The sequence below is a fragment of the Typopeltis vanoorti genome, chromosome 20, assembly GCF_054136105.1.
Source record: "Typopeltis vanoorti isolate ZY-2024b chromosome 20, IOZ_Tvanoo_1.0, whole genome shotgun sequence".
Classification (NCBI taxonomy): Eukaryota; Metazoa; Arthropoda; class Arachnida; order Uropygi; family Thelyphonidae; genus Typopeltis; species Typopeltis vanoorti.
In genome coordinates, this window is record NC_143568.1 from 45077231 (window position 1) to 45100850 (window position 23620).

General features: G+C 35.5%; 1 protein-coding gene across 2 annotated transcripts in view; it reads left to right on the forward strand.

Moving 5' to 3' along the window:
* Positions 1 to 23620, forward strand: part of LOC150095403 (filamin-A-like) — a 640838-nt gene that overhangs the window by 526753 nt on the left and 90465 nt on the right. For both annotated transcript variants that reach the window (XM_090410722.1, XM_090410723.1), the window contains 3 exons: positions 12087 to 12215; positions 14555 to 14728; positions 20888 to 21046. In XM_090410722.1, coding sequence (XP_090266848.1) covers positions 12087 to 12215; positions 14555 to 14728; positions 20888 to 21046 — 462 coding nt within the window. The remainder of the gene's footprint in view (positions 1 to 12086; positions 12216 to 14554; positions 14729 to 20887; positions 21047 to 23620) is intronic.

Below are 23620 nucleotides of genomic sequence, written 5' to 3' on the forward strand. Positions count from 1 at the left end.
GTCTTATCCCTGATTTTACATCAAACCATCTTCCTGTATTTTCTTGAGTTCTAATGCTAACTTAAAACTTAAATATAGGCTATTGTGTATTGGTTTATATAATCCAACCTGGTTGGCCAAGTGGTTAGTGTATCTGCTCTCCAGCCAAAAGGCTGCAGGTTCGAATCCTACTGTGGCATGGATGTTTGTGATTGTCTGTGAAAATACCAGTGGTGGTGGGTAGTTGATGGAGACAGAGTTGTAGAGGGTGCCCTCCGTCGATGAGCCTTTGGACTCCCTGGAGGTGTCACGTAATAATAATAATAATCCTCCATTTATCTCATATAATTGTAGTGTTTTGAAAGCTTTTCTCTAAGCACCTTGCCATATTGCTTTTCCAGATCTACAAAATTTATGTACAGATCCTTGTCATATTCTCATGATTTCTCAATTGTTTATCATAAAATGGAAATCTGATCTTGACAAACTCTATATAGCCTAAACGAAGCTTGTTCTTCTCCAAGTTTCTCGTCCACAATTTTTCTCAGCCTCTTTTCAAGTATGCTTGCATTAATCTTACTTTGAACACTTAAAGAAATTCCTTTGAATTCTCACATTCAGATTTATTCTGTTTTTCTGCATTTGCTGTCTTTCCACATTTCATGTTTTTGATGGCTTTTCCTACTTCAATATGTATATGTACTCCTGTTTGCATTCTCTTGAAAATTTTCTATTACTGTTCAGTCACTAGTTTCGTTTAATAGTCTTTCAGAGTAATTACCTCAAATGTCTAGCGTTATCAAATTTCGCATCTCCTTTATCATCTGATTCCTTTTACAGTACTCTTTTCTCCATTTCTAAGCTCTTATACAGAACATTTTTACCATCTTTCTGATATTTAATTTCTATATTACTGAAATATTTCTATTACTTTTGTTTAGCTACTTGTACACATAGCTTAGCTCTCTTACCTTTTCCTTTGTATATTTCTGAGGCACTTTCAGTATACAGGTAACCCTCGTATAATGCGGTCTACAAATTGTAGCAACCCTTGTTCAACGCGGTTTCGATAAAAACATTGTTTACAAAATGCAGTAATTCTTTATCTTTTCATATATTTTTCACTGCATGACTTAAAAATCAAATTTTATCTTCATTAAATTTGTGTCAGCCCGTATCGTGCATGTAGTTAGAGATAGCGAATTTATATTAGGTGAAATACCCTTTAGCATGCATGGACATCAATTGTTTAGTGTATAAAATGTCTATTGTTGAAAATTGTCTTCTTTTCTGCCAGGAAATTGCATTAAAAATCATAAGTATTAATATCAAGCTAAGCACTTTATTTTCTAGTGAATTACATAATTAATATGTATTGCTTTTTTATGTTCAAAAATTATTTTTATAGTAATGGCCACTAAAACTGCAACGAAAGGAAAAAATCAACATTGAAAAGAAAATTAATAAAATTCATTTAAAAATTTTATGGAATTTACAACCATGTTAAACTTTTTTTATTATCCCGACGTTTCGATCTTTATATCAAGATTCTCATCTGGAGCATACATAAATATACAAGACAAGCTAGAGAAACAATGATTTGATCACATGTTATTCTACTGGCATGACCTCTAGTGGGAAAAAAAAATTATAAATTACATCAAGCTAAATTCCATTTATAATGACAGGATTAAACATTCTTTGTAAGGATGTTTCCATGGTTTAGAAGCTCATAAGGCATATTCCGGTAATTGGACCACATTTTTTTAATTAAGCTAAAAACACAAAGAAATAAAACCCAACAAGTTTCGTAAGTCGTTTGACTTACATCTTCAGGGGTAAAAGGTAACTTAAAGTTTAAAACACATAAAAGAGAAATTATTCAAAAATAGTTCATACTATACAGTTGTAGCCATCTCGCTGTTCATAAAATTAAAAATCAGAATGCAGATTCAAAGCAGTGCTAAGTTTAAACAATGCTGGATGATGCCACGTTCTGTTGTTCACGTTCATAATGTCCGAGGTCTGACTGAGATATATATATTTTATCAAAGCTGACCATACATGGTGTAGAATTAAGCCCTGGTTTTTATTGCATTGTGTTGTAATTCTAAGCATGTTTGCAGCTTCTTTAAATTTCCTTATGTAACAGTTTTTATCTATGTAGGACATGTTTATTTTCTGCCAGAGTACATTGTGGCCGGTGGAAGTGGTATGGAAAGCTAGACCTGATTTGTGTTCTCTTCCGTTTTGCACATCCTTTTGTTGTTCGTGCATGCGTATTTCCCCAGATCTTCCTGTCTGACATATGTAGCAGATGCCGCAAGAACAATAAATTTTATAAACACCTGGTTTTTTTAAAGGATGATGTGGAGTTTCAGAGAATGTAGAAATCTTGAAATTTTTTCCAGCAGCAGAAAGGCTACTTTGACATTATGTTTGTTTAGTGAATTTAGCCATCTTATCTGTAACATTCTTGATATATGGAAGCGTGATGGCGTTTTTGAAATCTTGTTTCTGTGGGATGCTTGTAGGAGGTGTGTGGAGGATTTTTTTTGACAGTCTTGGGTTCATAACCATTTTTTTTTTTGAGGATCTGTGTTAAATATTCTAATTCTTCATTTTTCTGTTTTTCTGTGCTGGAAATATTAATAGGTCTAATTAAAACCCTGAGAGACAGAGCTTATAATATTTCCAGCACAGAGGACAGACAGGAAGATCTGGGGAAATACACATGAATGAACAACAAAAGGATGTGCAAAACAGAAGAGAACACAAATCAGGTCTAGCTTTCCATACCACTTCCACCAGCCACAATGTACTCTGGCAGAAAATAAACATGTCCTACATAGATTAAAAACTGTTACATAAGGAAATTTAAAGAAGCTGCAAACATGCTTAGAATTCCAACACAATGCAACAAAAATCAGGGCTTAATTCTACACAAAGTTTGGTCAGCTTTGATAAAAAAAAATATATCTCAGCAGACCTCAGACATTATGAATGTGAACAACAGAACATGGCATCATCCAGCATTGTTTAAACTTAGCACTGCTTTGAATCTGCATTCTGATTTTTAATTTTATGAACAGTCAGACGGCTACAACTGTATAGTATGAACTATTTTTGAATAATTTCTCTTTTATGTGTTTTAAACTTTAAGTTACCTTTTGCCCCTTAACATGCAAGTCAAACGACTTACGAAACTTGTCGGGTTTTATTTCTTTATTGTGTTTTTAGCTTAATTAAAAAAATGTGGTCCAATTACCGGAACATGCCTTATAAACATTCTTTCTTACAGATGGTTTTCTTTCAGAAACAATGATGTCCTATTTTTAGTATTACAATTGTTATTTAAGATACTGGATTTTTTTTTCTACAGTTCTGTTTATAGTTGTTCTTAGTGAGGAAGGTTCCATGGGTCGAATATATGCCTTCCATATGTTTAGGATTTGAAGATCATCATTATTGTTCAGATTGGGCTGGTTGGTGGTGATCTCACAGGCTTCCTTAAAAATCCGTTCATACTATGTTTTAGTGTGATGTTGGAGTAATGTAACTCAGCTTGTCTTGTATATTTATGTATGGTCCAAATGATGATCTTGATATGAAGATCGAAACGTCGGGATAATAAAGTTTTTTAACTGGTTGTAAATTCCATAAAATTTTTAACTACATCGCACTAAAACATGGAATGAATGGAAATTTAAGGAAGCCTGTGAGATCATTATCAACCACCCCAATCTGAACAATAATGATGGTCTTAAAATCCCAAACATATGGAAGGCATATATTCGACCCACGGAACCTTCCTCACTAAGAACTATAAACAGGACTGTAGAAAAAAATCCAGTATCTTAAGTTGTAATACTAAAAATAGGACACCATTGTTTCTGAAAGGAAACCATCTGTAAGAAAGAATGTTTAATCCTGTCATCATAAATGGAATTTAGCTTGATGTAATTTATAATTTTTTTTTTTTTTCAACTAGAAGTCATGCCAGTAGAATAACATGTGATCAAATCATTGTTTCTCTAGCTTACAGTTAATAATGTAACTCAATTTGTCTTGAATATTTATGTATGCTCCAGATGATGATCTTGATATGATGATCGAAATATCGGGATAATAAAAAAGTTTTTTAACACGATTGTAAATTCGATAAAATTTTTAAATGAATACTGATCGTCGTGTAACACTAAAGGAAAAAATTAATAAAAATTAAAATCTTGGATCGGTTGAAAGATGGAGAAAAACCAGGAGTTGCTGCAAGGACTTTTGAATTTAAATGAATCAACAATTCGAATAATCAAACAAAATGAACATAAAATCCAAGAAAGTGTTTTTTGCTGGTCAACAATAGGTGCAAATCGCACACAATATTCTAATGGCAAAAATCGAAAATTCTCTAATGATTTGGATAGAAGATTGCACTCAAAAGAAAATTCGTTGGGATAGAAATCTTATTAAACAAAAAGTTCTTAAAGTTTATAAACATCTAAAAGAACTTTATCAAGATTCTTCAGAAGAAAGTTCTCAGTATGGATTTTGTGCCAGTAAGAGTTGGTTTGAAAACTTTAGAAAGCGGTTTTCTTTACAAAATCTTAAAATCCAGTGAGAATTGGTAGACGTAGAAGCTGCCAGGAAATACATAATTAATACATATTAATCAGTTCTCCAATTGATTAAAAATCATTGAAGATGGTGGTTATAGTGAAGAATTCAGTTTAAAGAAATTAGCAGAAGGATTGGACTTGGCAAAAATTTAGGAAGTTATTTTACGGATAATGATCCCTCAATGGAGCGCTCCGGAAAATTCACGAGACAATTGGATATTTGTTTAGGTCCATATTATGAGCTTAAAAAAAAATTGCAGCAGAGTGGTAAGCAAGGTCTTATTACTGACTCCTTGATAATTAAACCAGCTGAAGTATGCAATGAGAATTATACAAATGATGTCCAAGAGATTTCAATTGATGACGACATCTGGCCACTCGTAAATAAAGAATATCTACGAAATGTTTGTTTTGAAAACAGTGATGACAATTAAAATATGCACTTTATTTTATTTTGCCTAAGATATTGCATTATGTTTAATGAAGTTTGCGTACAATTTGTAATTTTTATAAGTTTATGCTATGCATTAGTTTTTATGTTTACTTAACTTACATGAATTACCTGAATTAAATAAAAAAAATATTTTTGTTGGATGTGTCCTTGTTGTTTATATAATTAAAAAAAAAAAAACGATTTCGGAACATAACCCTACTTTTTCTATATGATCTGAGTCTCGCATAATGTGATTTATATAATGCAGCATTTCTGTGAAACCTAACATCCACATTATACAAGGGTTACCTGTACTTTCTTGTTGTCCAGGACGTCTTCTTTAACATCTTGTATCCACCATGGTATTCTTCTTTTTCTATCCTTGCAGACAACTTTACCCCATAACTCTCTAGCTGAGTCACTCAATGTTTTTTCAGTTTGCCATTGAGATTGCAAGGTTTAGTTGTGGTTTTTGACAAATTATATTCTTGTTTAATCCTTTATCTAAGTATAAGCAAACAAAGTTTGTCAGGAAATATCTTTACAAGTACTATTTGTATATGGTCTGTTGACATGTCAATTCACATAAATTGCCTTATCCTGTAATGCAAACATACTTCCTTTTAGATGTGTATATTGCTATGCCTTATGGAAAAAGTCAGACCCAGAAAGATTCTATATAAATTAATATAGAAGTCATATATTTCCCATATACAAGTATCACCTTATTCAAATACTATGAACAGAGATAGTTTTAGAAAGTTTTTTCACTTGGTTACAAAGTAATTTATGCTTGGCAAGAAATTTTTTCTTTAATCCTTTATTCATGTGTAAGCAAACAAAAAAACATAAAAAGGAAGTGTGCTTGGTATTATGGGATGCTAAGGCAATTTATGTGAAGTCAACAGCCTCTGTGTATAAGTAGTAGTCATGAAGATACTTCATGTGCAAACTTTGATTGTTTGGGTCTGGATTATGGCTTGGACTGGAAGAAGTTGGTATTCATACCACTGACCAAGAAAGAAGATATGAAGGATTGCAGGAACTATTAATTTAGTCTCCAATGCAAGCATGCCTTTATTAATGATCATTCTAAATAGAATTGAAGCTAAAGTTGAGGCAGAGATGCCTGAGCAACAGGAATGTTTCAGGTAAAGCAAGGATACTAGAGATCAGATCCTTTGCCTTAGACAACCATTGAGAAGTATGAAGGGTTTAGGCTCCCTTTTGCAATGTTTTCATAGACTACTCAAACACTTCTGACTGTGTTCAGCACGTGATATTGTGGGAGATAATGAAAATAATAGATTTTCCTCAACATATTATGAAGTTGATAGCTAACTTGTACAGTGACAAGAAGCCATGGTAAGAACAGGTGTCAGATTAACTGATTGGCTTCAGGTAGGCAGGGAAGTTAGGAAGCCTACTTTCTCCTCACTTGTTTAGCATCTATACTGAGGACATTATGCATGTAGTGTTGGATTAGCTTTAGATAGGAATCAGGATAGGTGAGAGATGGATCAATAGTCTGAGGTATGCTGATGATACAAAACCTCTGCAATGACAAGAAAGAAATAGGGTGAATCCTTGACAGAGTTAATGGAATCAGCAAGACAAAGATTATGGTTCTCAAACGAAATATAGATAGAAACAAGTGTATCTTAATGGAGAAATAATTGGGAAAATTAGCAAATTCAAGAACCTGAGATCTGGCCTTTATGTAAATAATAGTTGTTCAGAAGATATCAGAAGATTAGGAATGGATAAACCAATAGTCAGAGACGTTTAAAATGTGGAAGGATGGATCTCTCTTTTCACAGGAACAAAGCTAAAGATTCTGGATGTGGCTGTTTTTTCCGATAGCGATTTATGGATGTGAAACTTGGAACCTAAGGAAGTCTGATAGGAAAAGGGTAGTTGTTTTTGAGAAGTAGCATTACAGGAGACTTGAAGATCTCATATACTGAAAGGAAGACAAATGGGTAGATGTTAGAAAGAATCAGAACTTTAAGACTTAATATTGACAGAAGAAAACTAAAATACTTTGCACACATTGAAAGAATGAAGGAGGATTTCTTAAAACAGTAATAGATGGCAAAGTTCCTAGAAAAAAGAGGTGGTGGCAAATCCTCAATAAGATGGATGAATGGTGTATCTGAAATGAATTTTCTTCAGAGTTGAAGCTTCCAGAAAAGCATACAACAGGACCACCTGGTGAGGACTGGTGTGGCACATTGAGGAGTGGAGTGACCATATGGCATCTTATGATGTCCCATGAATCTATATATTGGATGGTTAAGTATAATTTACTTTGTAAGCAAATGAAAAAAAACTTTATTTCCATTCACTTGTTTAGCCTAGTAAATCAGAAGGGAAGTAAATTTATTTGTTAAAATCAAGTAAATTTACTTTCATTTCAGTAAAACAGGGATGGTTACTTTTCCCAATGGTCTTCTTAATTAGTTTGCATGTTTTATAGGAAGAAAACGTTATTGTGAAGAGAGAAAGAGAAAATAGTGCCAATAATCTAAGATGGGTTAATTTCACCTGAAGCACTCAAACTCCTGTCAGAGATGGGATTTTAAAACTATTTTTTTTCAGGTGACCATTCAGTGACAGAAATGCCCTCTTCTGTAACATTTATGTCATTATCCATTATAAATGCTTATTGTTATGTACTAGCTATACTTGAAACTCTTGTGCTGATTTTTATGCAAGTATCTTATGCATCCCTCTTTCTGGATTAATAACTCTATAAAGGCCAGTTTGTCACATTGGTTATACTAGCCACTCTGATGTTAACATTACACTGAAAGCTTAATGGGAATTATGTCATTGATCCAGTTACAATTATTATTATTACCCCAAGACCTCATGGAGTCAAAGACTGGGAGGTCCTTTTATCACACACACACACACATCTCACATACCGTGTCTTAAACACATTCAAACTCCTTGCAGACACCACACTCTCAGGCAAGGCATTCCAATCATTCACAACTCTGCACGAAAAAACCTGCCTCTCACTCCCCTACTCACACCCTCTTTATACAGTTTCCAGGGATGACCTCTGGTTCTCCCCTGATCTCCCACTATTCTCTCTAGAACTTCTCCACCATTGATCCTATAACAACCCCTTACCAACTTGTAGGCCTCTATCATATCTCCCCTCTTCCTCCTGTCCACCAGACTCTGCAAATTACATCTTCTCAATCTTTCCTCATTCGACATTCCAGAGGTCAGAAACTACCTTAGTCAGTCACCTTTGGACCCTTTCCAACATCTCTTCATCCTTCTTAAAACCTGGTGACCAAATCTGGGCACAATAGTCCATGTGTGGCCTAATCAAAGCCTTGTACAATGGAACAAGAATCTCCCTACTTCTACACGTCAGTGTCCTCTGCATCATTCCCAGAAGCCTTTGTGTTGTCTTCACAATTTTGGCGATGTGTCCCCTAAATTTTAGATCCTTATCCACTATCACCCCCAGATCTCTTATTTCCTCTACCTCCAACAATATATTCTCACCAAGCATAAATTCTGCATCCCATCTTTGTTTTCCAAATTTTAAAACCTTATATTTTGCAACATTGAACTCACATCCCCATTTCCATGCCCAATCACTCAATTTATTCAAGTCTTCTTGCAAGGCTACACCATCACTAATATTTATGGTTCGTCCCAACTTTGCATCATCTGCAAACAACTGAATATCTCCATCCAAATCTTCACCAATATCATTAATATACAAGTTAAGTAATGGCCCTAAAACAGACCCCTGAGGCACTCCACTAGTGACTTTCCTTTTCCTGGATATTGCACCCCCCATACACAACTTTTTGATACCTATCAGATAGCCAGTCTCCAATCCAATGCACTAATCTAATATCCAACCCCCATCTGCTCTAGTTTGACTATCAATTTATCATGAGGTACTCTATCAAAAGCCTTTGCGAAATCCAAGTATGTTACTGTGTATATACTTCTCCGCTGTCCAAGGAAGCAGTCACTTTATTGTAATAAGTAAGTAGATTACTAAAACATGACCTCCCTTTAGCAAATCCATGCTGTCCATCAAAGATAATACCATTGTTGTCAACCCAACTCTGGATCCTAGTTCTCACAAGCTTCTCCAACAACTTAACTACAACACCTGACACACAGATAGGCATATAATTTGATGCTTGAGTTCGATCGCCTCCTTTATGAAGTGGCACAATCTTGCCCTCCTTCCACTCCTTAGGAACTTGACCAAATGCAAGACTCGTATTAAAAAAATATGTCAAGCCAGGTGTCAACTCCCTGGTTCATTCCTTCAGAATATGCAGTGATATATTATCAAGTCCCACAGCCTTATTTACATCTAGTTTACTCCACTCCCCAAACATCTCTTGCTCACTTAAAGTCAGCCTCTCCTCCCCATCATCAACTGCTCTCAATCTCCCCATGAAGTCACATTCACAAGATTGAAAGATCTTTATGAACTGCTCGTTAAGTATCTCCACCACACATTTTGCAACAGCTGTCTTTATACCATTTTCTCCAATCAGTGTCATCCTTCCATAATCATTCTTTCTTTTGCTGGCTACATATCGAAAGAACTCCCTAGGATTCTTTTTGGCTTCATTAGCTAACCGCTGTTCATAGCTCTCTTTAGCTACTCTCACCAACCAAGTCACCATCCTTGCCTGGTCTTTGTAGACCTCATGAAATTGGTTATTTCCACTTCTCTTATGCTGCCTCCACAATGCCCTTTTTCTCTGTATTGCGTGCTTAATCTCTTTATTCATCCATCTCACACCTACCTTATTTAACCTTCTCACCCTTGGAATACATTTAGACATTGCATCTACTAGATAGTTTTTGAAAATCCCCCAAGTTGCATTGATCTCTTTTCCACCTAACTCCTCATGCCACGCTACACCTGCAAGCTGTCTCCTGAGCTCTTCATAATCACCCCCCCCCCTTGTAGTTCCACATATACCCTTTTCTCATAGGGGTCCTCGCACTGCTGGCAACCACCCAGGTAATCACCTCATGGTCACTCTCACTAATTGGTGGATGATTTGACACCTCATTTATAATTGCATTCTCTGATGAGATGACCAAATCCAAGATCCTTAATCCTCGTGTGCCCTCTGTTACATACTGTCTGAGGTAGTTATCCCTCCAAAACTCAAGAAACTAATTTTCTTTACTTCCAGTTGCTATCTCATTATTCCAGTCTATATAGCCACAATTAAAATCACCCATAATGATCACCCTTTTCTTATTTGCTTGGCTAATTTGACTATACATTTCACTATCACCACCTTCCACATTACCTGGTCTATAACAACATCCCACCAAGTATTTGATTCTATTCACCTCTTTCTCACACCATACTGCCTCAAAACCACTGGCACTATTTCCGTCTTGCATCTCTACTTTGTATGGACATAACTCTTTCTCTATTATCAATAGCACTCCCCACTCCCTTTTTACCCCTTCTATCCTCACGAAACACATCATACCCTTCCATCTCTATTCCTGTCAGGATGTCATCCTCTTCCAACCATGTCTCACTTATTCTGACAATCTATGGGTAAACAGACGCAATTAGTGCAACCATTTCATCTGCCTTGTTTCTTATACTTCTAGCATTTGTATACAAACACAACAGCTCATTTCTGGATCTACAGCTAGTCCCACTGATACCACTCACTCGATGTGATCTCTCCATGCTCAACTGGGGCCATTTCCCTTTCTGCTTCTTCATTTTAGAACCCTTTTCAATTCCAACTGTTTCCTCTTGATCCCTGGTCATCCCATTCCTTTCCCGCCTACACATGCTCTCACCTCCTCTTGGCGCATCCACCTTTCTTACGCTGTGTACCCGTGTTCACCCTGAGCCTCCCCATTTCCCTGCTCCTCTTGCACACCCATTCTCTCATTTTCTATACTCATACCACTCACTTCCCCATTCATATCCACCTCTTCAATTTCTCCTGTCTTACTCTCCTGCTCTTCCATATCACTCCCCTCTCGATCTGATTCACTCTCTCTATTCACTTCTCTTCCTTCCAGCAGCAGTCAATGAATAAGTTGAACACCAAACTTTCACATATCTGATACTTTTAAAGTGAAATAATGCATTAGCATCTTCATCAGCTTAGTAAGGTCAACAGAAGCTAATGAAGATATTGATTCACAGTTTTATTGAAATACCAAGCGATATGCAGGTTTGATGATCTTGTACTGGTCATATCAGCAATTGGTACATTGTTTGTGGAGAATATTGCTTGCAAGCCCTCATTATGAATGTCTCATATCATTGCAGGAAATTTGTTCTACTTTAACAATCTGGATAAACAGAATTACTGGATTGACCTAAATGAAGCAGCACCTGGTAAGGGGCTGGGTTAACATTTTTGGTTAGATAATCTAAAAATCTTGTTCTTGAAACCAAATCAATTTCATTGTGCTCCTGGAGACTTCCAGGAGAACCATGAAATTGATCTTCTGCCTAAAGACATTCACAAAAATGTGTTTGCAGTGGAATCACTTGTAATATGTTGGTTAGAGAATGGAATCTACTCAGCCAACCACACCAACATTTATACACCAAATGTATAAACTTGATAATGTTTATTCCTTTAGTAGAATTTAAATGATATTGTTCACCTCATGCTGGTTCTAGAAGGATGTGCTATTAATGCCCAACTCTGTTTTCAACATTGGAGAAAGTGCATGATACTAGTCTATGCATTTTGCTGCTTGGCACAGATCAGTTGAAAGCTGACATTTTTTCCAACAAGACAGTATGAGATAAACCATTTTTGAGCTAAGAGCTTCCATAGCTCAGTTAAGCTTCACAAGCAGGGCGATCCTTCTGGGATATTACACTGTTGAATGCTTTCTTGTTGTACTTTATTATAAAAATAAAAGTGTTAAAATAAAAATTTCATAATTCTAAAAACTTCTCATTTGCCCTTATATAATTATTTCTTTCAGTAACATAAACAGTCTCAAATAATTTATTCCATTAGAGTATATAATATTTTTTTAATTTATTTTAGGAAGTCCATTTAAGTTCCATGTTGACACCATATCCAGTGGTTTTGTAACAGCATGTGGTCCAGGACTTACACATGGAGTTGCTGGAGAGCCATGCAACTTCACTATTTACACTAAAGATGCAGGAGCAGGTGAGGAAAGGCATTCTCTTGTATGCTTTATGCTGTGCTCTCTCTTAAAAAAAATTGACTTTTGAATATATTTTAACCTCTTTAAGAATTTACTAATTGATCAACTGTTAATAGATTTGTTAGTAAATGCTAATAATATTAAAATCAAACTCATTGATTAGTTATATATTATAATTTTTGTATCATAATCCCAAAATGATGTTTGGATGTACTTCCATAGAGTCCTGTGGCTCATTATCAAGAGCCAAAGGACTGCTACTCCTCTTGCTCTCTTTTCTCTAGCTGTACATGAAAAAATTTCTCTTGAATCTCTTCTATAAAATTCTGTATACCAACTTCTTTGTGTTGTATATTTGCTTTTCATGTTCATAGTGAACATTTCATACTGATATATTGATTACCAGCTTTTGTAGAGGAAAAATAATTTCATTATCTCCTTCACTCATCATTGTTCTTCTTATCATTGCGATAATTCTTTGCATCATCTATTTCACCTTGACTTGAATTCCCTGTTCACTGTCACTTCTAGACATTATTATTATTACTATTTATTACTATTACGGGTATCTCCATGGAGTCAGTAGACTCATCGCGGGAGACCCAAGCTAGCAAAACAATATCTGTCATATCTCTTCTTGAATTCATTTACAGATGAAGAGCTCACAACAAAGTCAGGCAATGAATTCCACTCATTCACCACCCTCCAGGCAAAAAACCTTGTTCTGACACCTTTGTTAACCACACTCTTCTTTAATTTCCAGAGATGACCTCTTGTTCTTCCATCACTATCACACAGCTGAAACATTTCCCCTGCATCAATCCTATAAAAACCTTTTAGTAATTTGAATGTTTCTATCATATCCCCTCTTCTTCGCCTATCAACCAATCTCTGCAATCCACAAGCTCTCAATCTATCAATGTAGGGAGCATTTTTTATATCACTCACCAACTTGGTCACTCTTCTCTGAACCCTCTCCACAGCCTCCTCATCTCCAAGGAATCCAGGTGACCAGACCTGAGCACAGTAATCCAAATGTGGAAGTATCAATGCTTTATAAAGGGGAATAATAACCTCTTTATCTCTGGATGTCAGTGTGTTCCTCAACAACCAAGTAATCCTATGTGCAATCTTGGACACCTTAGCAATGTGTCCTCTGAACTTCATCTCCTTATCTACCAATACCCCTAAGTCCCTAGCCTCATCAATCTCTTGGAGTACCTTTCCATCGATGTAGTACACAGCTGGTAATCTTTTAATCCCAAAATGCAAGACTTTACACTTTTCCACATTGAACTGACATCCATTTTCTTTTGCCCATTTTACCAGCTTATTTAAATCCTCCTGCAAACTTTCAACATCAGCTTGATTTTTTATTGCACTACACAACTTTGCATCATCAGCAAACAACTGAATATCTCCCTTTAAGCCGTTTCCTATATCATTTATATACAAATTAAACAACATTGGCCCAAGCACAGAGCCCTGAGGCACACCACTGGTCACCTGCCTCATTCTGGACTCGGCTCCTCCATACACCACCTTATGGTATCTCTCCCTGAGCCATTCTCCTATCCATATCACCAATTTAATATCCATTCCCATCTGCTCCAATTTGCGTAACAGTGTTCTATGGGGTATCCTGTCAAAAGCCTTAGCAAAATCCAGAAGTACCACTGTGTAGCCAGTTCCTTTGTCCAACTCAGATGTTATTCTATTATGAACAGTTAATAGATTGCTAAGGCAGGATCTACCTTTAACAAAACCATGTTGGCCTCTATAGAGTATCATATCCTGATCCACCCATTGTTGAATTTTGTCTTTAACCAACTTTTCCAATACTTTTACCACTACTCCTGAGATGGTGATTGGTCTGTAATTCAATACTGCAGTTTTAGAGCCACCCTTATGCAAAGGAACCACTTTGCCTAACTTCCACTCCCTAGGGACATAGATCCTTGGCTCATAATTTTTTTTACAGTGTGGTTTGATATAATACACAGCCTTCAGTCTCTCATCCCAGAAAGTTATGATGTCCATTCCACACCATCAGTCTTTTCAAATCCTCCCAAAGGGACACCAAAGCAGATATTTATTATTATTATAATTTTATATGATCATGGACATCTTTATCTACCTACAAAACCATCTTCAGCATCATAATGGTAGCACCCAAGGGTAGCTCTATAGATTTTCTGTAGCACATCACTGATCATTCTCTTTCACTGCTATTCTTCTGTATACTTTATATATATATTGATCATCTAACCCTCTTATTTATGCATTTAAATTATTATTTATCCCTCATCCATTCTAACTTATATAACATTTTATTTATTAGGTGGCCTTGCTGTTGCTGTTGAGGGTCCATCAAAAGCAGAAATTACATGTCATGACAATAAGGATGGTACAGTTGGGGTTTCTTATTTGCCAGCAGCTCCTGGAGAATATAAGATAACGGTCAAATTTGCTGATAAGCATATTAAAGGAAGTCCATACACAGCTAAAGTCACTGGTAAGAAGAGCAGTTTTATTTTGGATGCATGCCTGGTACTTCTGTAAGCTAATGAAGTACCAATATCATAGTGTTTGAAATTGTAAAGTGTATAATGTAAACTTACAATTGACATATTGTGGACAGTTGGACATAAATAGCTTTCTCCTGCTGTCAGAGCCTTGTTTTTCCAACAAGTGTGTCAAGGTAGTCTGGGGAGGGGGAATCACTATTTGTAAATGGCTTACAACAAATGCAAGCTTTGTTTTAAGGCCACATTGAAGCACTCAACAGCCAAAATAATCAACAGGGAATAGAAGTCTGACATTAAATGGGCTAATTATAAAAGTCTTGTCTTACAAATGGCAACCATACCTTTTTGTTTCCTTGTACAGATTATTATGTTATTACTCATGTTCTGTTCATTTGTGCTTCAATTACTCTTTCATCCAAGGTGCCCCTGGAACACCTGAATGCAAAACCAATGTCCTCTCAATATTCTCCAAGTTCTGCATAGATGACCAGAGCAAGTCGCCTACCATTCCAGAAATAGTGCATTGCATGCTTCTGCAGAGCTGCACCCATCCATGGTATAGTTCTACACATGTGTCCTTTCTTGATATAGTTCTGGACTAGTGGTGTATCAGAAACTCCCTCTAAAAATTCTTGATCTTGTCCAGAAAAGGGCAGTACTGTTAATTGACAGTACTACCCTTTTCTGGTACTGATAATGAAATATAGTACTGATAATGAAATAATAATATAAGTAGTTGGTGTTCATCATCCATTCTGCAGATCCACTAAACCAGTTTCCCTCTTTTTCATTTCATCTACATCCACATTCTATGGAACACCTTTCTTCAAGTGGTTTTTGCAATCTCTCATGTATTGGAATGACATTTAAATAATATATATATTCAAGTCCAAGGACAGAACCCTGAAGTATTCCAATGGGATTCTGGCAGCTTAAATAAAGGGAATGTGGTGATCTGAATTAACCTTAATTTATGATTTATTATTATATATTTCTTAAATTAATCTTGTACATAAGTACATTATGTGATTTGGAGCTGGAAGAGAGAAGGAATGTATTGACATTCTTTTGAGCTTTTTAAAGATTGCAGTCCTTGAGAAAAACTGATAGAAGATGGTACTTCCAGAGATGCGGTAGAAGTGGTAAATGTAGAGAATATATTTTTGAAGTTGGAATATTTGTGGCTGCATTGGCCAGCTGTTACTCACATGATTTGAAGGAACTCAGAGGGATTATAAATACCATTATAAGTTGAATATTGGCCATAGAGATAAAAATGCACCAGGTAAACAAACTATCTGTTGACGGTTTCCAAGATAATTGATGGATTGTTGGTTATCCAAGTTGTATAGACTTTTTGTGCTTAATTTCAAATGTGGGAATAGTATCTACTAAGTTTTCCATTTTTAGTTCAGAACAAAGAGAAAGATGGGGCTTAAACAGCCTCGTCTACTCCACTTTGCAGGAACAAAAGGTGTTAACTGATTTGATTTTTGACAAAGAGAAAGAATTCTACTTTTGCCCTATTGCATTTATTGCAGTCATTATAAAAATAGTGGCAACTCACAAATTAATCAACAGCTCACAGTAGTATGGTTTTGCTGCTTACAAGCTGCAAGAGATTAGCATGACACATCACTACATTTTGGACACTATTCTTTAGTTAGTCAAATCTTATTTCACTTATTTGGTACTCTTTTTATAAGATATAATTATCCAGAACCTTGGTAATGCTACAAATCAAATTACTGGAAAACAATGTATTATTTCAATGTTTGTTAGTCAAAGGAAAACCTAATTAGTTTTTGTTAAGGCCATTATTTCATGAAAGTTCTTACATAAATCACACATCTAGTTAAGAAAACTATTGACCTTGTTGGCTGAGTGGCCAGCATATCTGCTCTCCAACAACAGGCTATGGGTTCAAATCCCACTTTGGGCATAAATGTTTGATTGTGTGGGAGATGATGAATCTCATCACCCAGTGTGATACCATTGCCCTTCTTGTTGGAAGCCTGAAGTGGTTGAAATTTCATGTTTGGTCTCCAGAGCTGGGTTTCTGGAATATTAAAAATATAAAATGCTATATTAAATGGGGAGAAAAATCCTTAGTCCACCCACAGTACAAATTGTGCTGTAGGTTTGTAAATAACCTTTTGTGAGTGGGAGCCACATTAAAAAAAGTACTTTTGCTTTCTGCAGTATTACAGATGCTTAAAATAAATCTCGGTGCTCTTCATGCTTTCTGATTTAATTTAATACCATCATCTTTGATCAGTATTTGATTTTCTGAAGCAAAGGTCTTTTGGGAATGTGATGACATTCAATTATGAAATTTCACTCTCTCTCTCTCTCTCATCATATGCGGCAGTTGTCAGGAATAAACTTCTAAACTCTTAATGGGATTAAGTGGATAGCCCCTCCACTTTGCAACCAGATCATGTAGGTTTCGAATCCTTCTGCGACATAAATGTTTTATGAATATGTTTGAGCAAGTGATTTTCTTTTCTTGGTATGATATCATCATCCTCTTTACTGGAGATCTAAAATGACATGGAAAAAAAAGTTCCATGTTTGGTCTCTAGAGTAGGATTTCTGGATTATGTGATCTCATTCCATCTGAAAAGCAAGTTCCTATAAGTTTCTAAATTTCTCATGACTTGAATTATAATTGAATATGTGAAAATATGATTGGCTGTTTGTAATCACTCATAGTGAGTAATTTCTAACTGCTGCTGTTGTCTTTTACATTACACATACACCCATGTTTTTGACTGTGCATCATTTGTGAATGGTCTTAAGTCAATTTTGAGATGACTCTCCCTCCTTCCCCAATTAAAATTATTATTTTTATTTCGTAACACCTCTAGAGAGTCTAAGGACTCATCATGGGGAGGGCACTCTACTCTACTTCACCATATACATCTCACTCTTTCTCCACTACGACACTACTACCATCAATGCCATCTACCATCCATCACCACCAACAATATTTTTTGTTTGTAAAATGTGTGTGTTCTGAAGGTCTTTATGCAGGTAATTTACAGGAGGGGAAAAAACCCTGTAATTACAAAGCATATTACTTTTACTTACTTATCAACTTTTGCAGCATAGCATAGTCATGTGTTGAAGAATAAAATATAAAATTACTGATAAAATGACACTGATCTATATCATTGTTTAGAGAAGAATTTCGTATAGTGCATTCAGGTTAAATATGTACTTGTTGCCTCAGTATTTAATTGGGATAGCATTTCATTAAAGTTTATTATAATTTCTTTTAATCCATTTGTTTTCTTTTATCTGCATATGTTTTCCTTTACTGCATATCACTGTTTTAAGATTATAATCTTCCAGTGATCGTGTAATTGTCAGTTGTGAGCTTTGTCTGTTAAAGGGTTCAAGGAGAGGTATGATATTGATTGTGTTGATAGTTTGGGTCTCCCATGATGAGTCTTCAGACTCCATGGAGGCACCCATACAATAATAATAATATAATGGCATGATAGCCAAGGAGTAAGACAACTGGAATAGATATGAGATTAGAGCAGTAGAAGTATTGGTCTTTGGAATAGTGAGTTTAGATTGTTGATCTTGTGTGAACTGAATTCCACCAATGGAAGGTTGTAAACCTGTTATTAATTCTGTGGATGGAGTAGGGGTTGAGTTAGGTACTTCAGAAACCTTACTTTAGAGACCATACATAGAACTTTTTCAGGCTACTTCACGTTGCTATTGAATTTGTTTCCTGTCTCACACTGAGTAAAACTCAGTAGGTTAGTGATCCAATGAGATGCAAATCTGATTTGGAGTGTATGCTGGGCATGTGGGAGCTTTGGTTAAAAAGGGATACCCATGGAACCCAAAACTATGAAGGTGGCAGCTGGAAGTAGAGCCTTAGCATGAGAAACTGCAGTGCCTTTTCAACCATAACTCCCACATGTCCAGCACTTGCTCAAATCAGAATTTGCAATCTCATCTAGATTGCTAACTTCCTGGTCTTACTCAGTTTGAGATAGGAGATAATTAAATTCAATAGAACTCTTTCTGGCCACTTCAGGTCTCTGTGTGGTCTCTAGACAAGCATTATGGAAAGCATTAGTTAAGACAGTGTTTTTAAGGTGCATCATTCACAGTTAAGTAGATAAATTACATGAAAATGTGGATGATTTAAAATCATATAATGATGCATTAAAAGAAAATATTTTGGGTGGGATATTGGGCACTAAGAACAGATCTAGGAGAAGTACAGGCTAGGAAACTGGCACTTCACACTTCTCCTGAACTTTCTCCATGTGCTTTTCCTAATACATTTCTTTTAATGTAACATTAAATTCCTTACCATTTACTCTCACTCAGAATCATACAAAGTCAAAAATGTGAAGTAGTTAGCAACAGACCAAAGGAAATTCCCAAGAGTGCTTTTGCTATGACAAATAAGAGGAAGAATGAGCAAGAAAGAATAACCTTAGTGGATAGAGATTGTAGGAAAGTGGAAAACACAACAAAATAGTGGAATTATCAAGCACTTGCTTGCTTGATATGCAGTGTTATAGTTAGAAACTATAGCACTGTAAATGAAGGAAAAGAGGTGAATGGGTCAGATGTTAAAGGTATTGCAGAAACCCACTTCAAATAATACAGTGGTGGAATTAGATTGGATGTCATCAACAGGTGCCAGAGGAATGTACAGGGGCATTAGTAATATCCCTTACCTGGTTGTTTCACTTGATTCTCAACAGAAGTACAGAATTCAAATGAGTATGGGAAGGCAAGATGTGCACAAAGCACATCTTCCCTTTTTTAGTGAATGTATTCAAGGAGAAATATGATAGATATGGGAGTTGTGGGCTTCTCCTCGTGAATCCCTGGAGTATGAACAATTCATATGGTACTTGACCAATATCTTAATCATCATTCTTAAAGATACAGACTTAGTTATTAGATAGACATGTTATGCAATGCGAAAATTGAGTTGCACAAGAATGGATATACTATGGTATCACTGAACCTCACAAAAGTATTTGACAGAATACTGAATGAAAGGATTTTATAACTGAAAGAGGAAAGTGCAATATTGCGTTGTGGTAAAGATAGTAGTGCATTTGACTGATAAGTATCAAGAAAGTCATGCTTAAGAGAACTCGGGTGATCACTGATATACCATTGGGTTTCTTTCATGGGCAGTTGCTATTCACCTTGTATATTAATGATATCAGGAATGCCGTATTTTTTTTTTCATTGATGCTAGGTTGGAAATGGTAATCACTAATGTTTTTATGTGGAATCTTTGCAAACTGATTTGATGTTGCTAAATGATGCAAGGTTGTGTAATTTGAATTGAAGGGGTTGCTAGTTTGAATATTACATTGATTGAAACTTGCTGTGGATAGTTGTCAAGACTAGATACTTTAGAATGTGAGTTGACAGTAAGTTGAAATTCAGTGGATACATTGCTAAAATGATAATCATTATAACAGGAGAACTATGATGCTGAAGAGAACAATTAACTTGTAAGAAATTGGGAAATTATTCTCTAATTATTTATAATTATTTATAAATGTATGTTTGAATCACTGTGCTCATATAGGTTCTCTGGGATTAGGAGAAAGCGATGATATTTTGAAAATATGTTCAGTAATCAGTATAATGTGGCCTGCAGAATATTGCCTATAAGAATAGATTATGGACTTTAAAGTTTGATAAATAGAAGATTGAATAAAAATAAAAACAATGCAAGCTAATACGATGTATGATGCAAACACGAGCGATTTTTGAATTCATAGCAGGTGGTGAGAGAACAGAGGATCATACTAGAAGGATAACAAGGATGGAGTCAACAAGTACATGTTCTTCCCAACATATGGTGAACAGGCGGAATAAGTTACTAGTTTGAGTTTATTGCTTTTTTAATGCAAATGCATTCAAGGAAAAATATGATAGATATGTGAGTTAGTGGGCCTCTCCTCATGAATCCCTGGAGTATAAACAAATGAGAGCAGATTAATTATAGGTTGAACTAGCTTTGCATATTTAATTTAGTACACTTGTCTTTAAATATTAAATTCATCATAGAATCATTCATTATTATTACTTTTTGAAATTGTGTGCATGTATATTGCTTTAATGTACTTCTTCAAAAACAGGTGAAGGGCGTAAAAGAAATCAGATATCTGTTGGCCATTCTAGTGAGGTCTCTCTCAAAGTTCAGGAGAAAGATGTTAGAAATCTCAATGCAAGTATTGTTGCACCATCTGGACTTGAAGAACCATGTTTCTTGAAGAAACTTCCCAATGGGCATTTAGGTGGGTTACGTATTCGTTTCGATGTTTAACATGAACAGTTCTGTTAATACAGGGAGCTCTTAATATGGTAAACTTGCTCGCTATGACAGACTATTTAGAAACTATGTTCCTAAAGTAAATTCACTATAACAAATGCTATTTAGAAACAATTCTTTCAGTATCTAAGTTTGGTATAGTGAGAGGTGATTTTACCAATTTTTATTATGAATGATAATATAATTATCATTCCTTATAATACTTTTAATATTATATGATTATATTATTAATTTAAATATTATATTAATATTAAAATTATATGATTATATTATATAAGTGTATATAATATATTATATTATATACACTACTTGGGAAGATGTCAATGGACACCATAGTGTGAGTAATAAACAGCCATGGGACCCACCTTAATTCTTTCACTGTGATGACTGCAGCAATCCTATTGGGCAAACTTTCTACAAGCGTATTATAGCGATCAATGGGAAGTTTGGACCATTCTTCCTGTAGGCATGCAAATACAGTCCTGGACTTTGTGGAGCAGATGTCCTTTGACCTTACCTGACACTCCAGTTCATCTCGCAGATGTTCAGTAAGGTTGAGATCAATGCTCTGTGGAGGCCAGTTAAGTGTGGTGATGTTCACAAACCATGCAGTTACAGCAGCAGCCTTGTGATGTGGTGCATTGTCTTGCTGAAAGAAACAATGGTCAGTTCTGTATTAATGCCACCAAGAAGGAAGCAGTGCATTGTTCAGAATGTTCAGATACATCTCAGAGTTCGAAGTTTGTGGCACCACAAACAGAGGTCCAAGGCCAAACCAGGAAAAACAGGACCATACTGTCACATTGCCACCTTCGAATTTCATAGTTAGTGTTGTGTGCTCTAGTAAAAGGCATTCACTGGACATTCACCCCACTCATCTATTTGCACAGTAGAGGGTGTAGAATGATTCGTCACTCCATAACACAGCTTTTCAAGTTTTCATATCCCACTGTATACACTTTGCACCAATGAAGACAATGCTGCATGTTGGAACAGGTAATGTGGGGTTGCACGTTGCAGTCCTACCATGGAAGTCTGTATCGTGAGCCTCAGTTCTGAATGTTTTTATGCAGATTTGTGTTCCAGTCAGTGTCCAGAATGCTGCATTCATCCTGTCAGCCAACAAATGGTGGTCATTATATATTATCCTTTGTATCACCCTATGGTCATGTTCGATGAATATGAAGGGTCATCCACTGCGGAGAGCACTTGCAGTGACTCCCTGCGCTTCCATTTCAGTATAGTATCACTGATTATTGACCTGGGATGGCCTAATTTGTCAATAGTGTGCTGAATAGATAGGCCTGCAACATGGTATTCTATCATAATGCCTCTTTCAAATTCCATCAGTTCCCTACTCGCAGCCATTTCACCCAGACAAAGTTGCAAGTGCTGACTTGAGAGCATCATATTCCTTTAATTTATACCAGCTACAAACACGATTTGTTACATGACACTATATACCTCTTCCATTGGTGATGTCCATTAACTTCTTTCCACGCAATGTATATTATATTATATATTAATATTATTCTTTATAATACCTTTTATATCCTTCATTATTTAGCATTCCTATAAGTTCTCTTTCTTTCTTTCCCTCCATTTGCCATCACTTTTCTCAGAATGATCATATGAATCATATAAATTCATTAATAAACATAAAGTTGGAAGTTTCCTTCCACTTTTTCGATGCCAGAAAGTTTCCAGTTTTTGACTGATTCTCTCACTCTCCTGACTGTATAGTTTCTTCTTGAGGAAAACCATAAAAAGTTACTGCATATTATTGATCTCATTGTACACACCAAATACAGTTAGCTGTACCAAAAGATAATGTAAAGTGTAACAAAGATATAAAAATTTTAAATTAGTAGTGTTTATTTTTCATTGCATTCATATAATTTATTTATCCCCACAAGCTGAAAATGCAAGAAGTAGAAACCAAACATATGTGAAAGAGAGTAGAATAATGGGTCATTTAATCAGCCTAATTACTCTCTTCTACATTGAGTTAGCTTCAAATATAGGGGGGTATAACTCCAAATGTGAGAACAGTTCAATATTTGGATGAATTTTTAATTTTTATAGGGTGAATAGCTGTTCAGAGGTAAAATAATCCTTGAGAGAACCTAATTTCTTTGCTGCTCAGGATGCATTATTTGTAATATTTTAGGCCAAGAAAGATTGGAGCTTAGAGTTATCCCATGAAGAAAAATATCTAAATCTCTTGTGTAGAGATTTAGGTGTTGACATAAATAAGACCGAAAGAAAAGGTTTCTTTTTCTTTTCTTGAGAAATAAGACAGGATTAAGTTTTACTAGCATTGAAATTAACAAGATTATCAGAACCCTATTATGGACCCTTTTAAAATTGTTGTGAAGGAGTTGATAATTTGCTTGTAACTATTTTGAGCTTTAGCATAAAAAAGGAAAAGGAAGATGGAAATTTAATGAAAAATGATTATGATATGCTTGTCTCTTCTCTTCTACATCATTGGTACACTTCCTGGTTAACCAATGGTTAGATATGAGATGAGAATTTA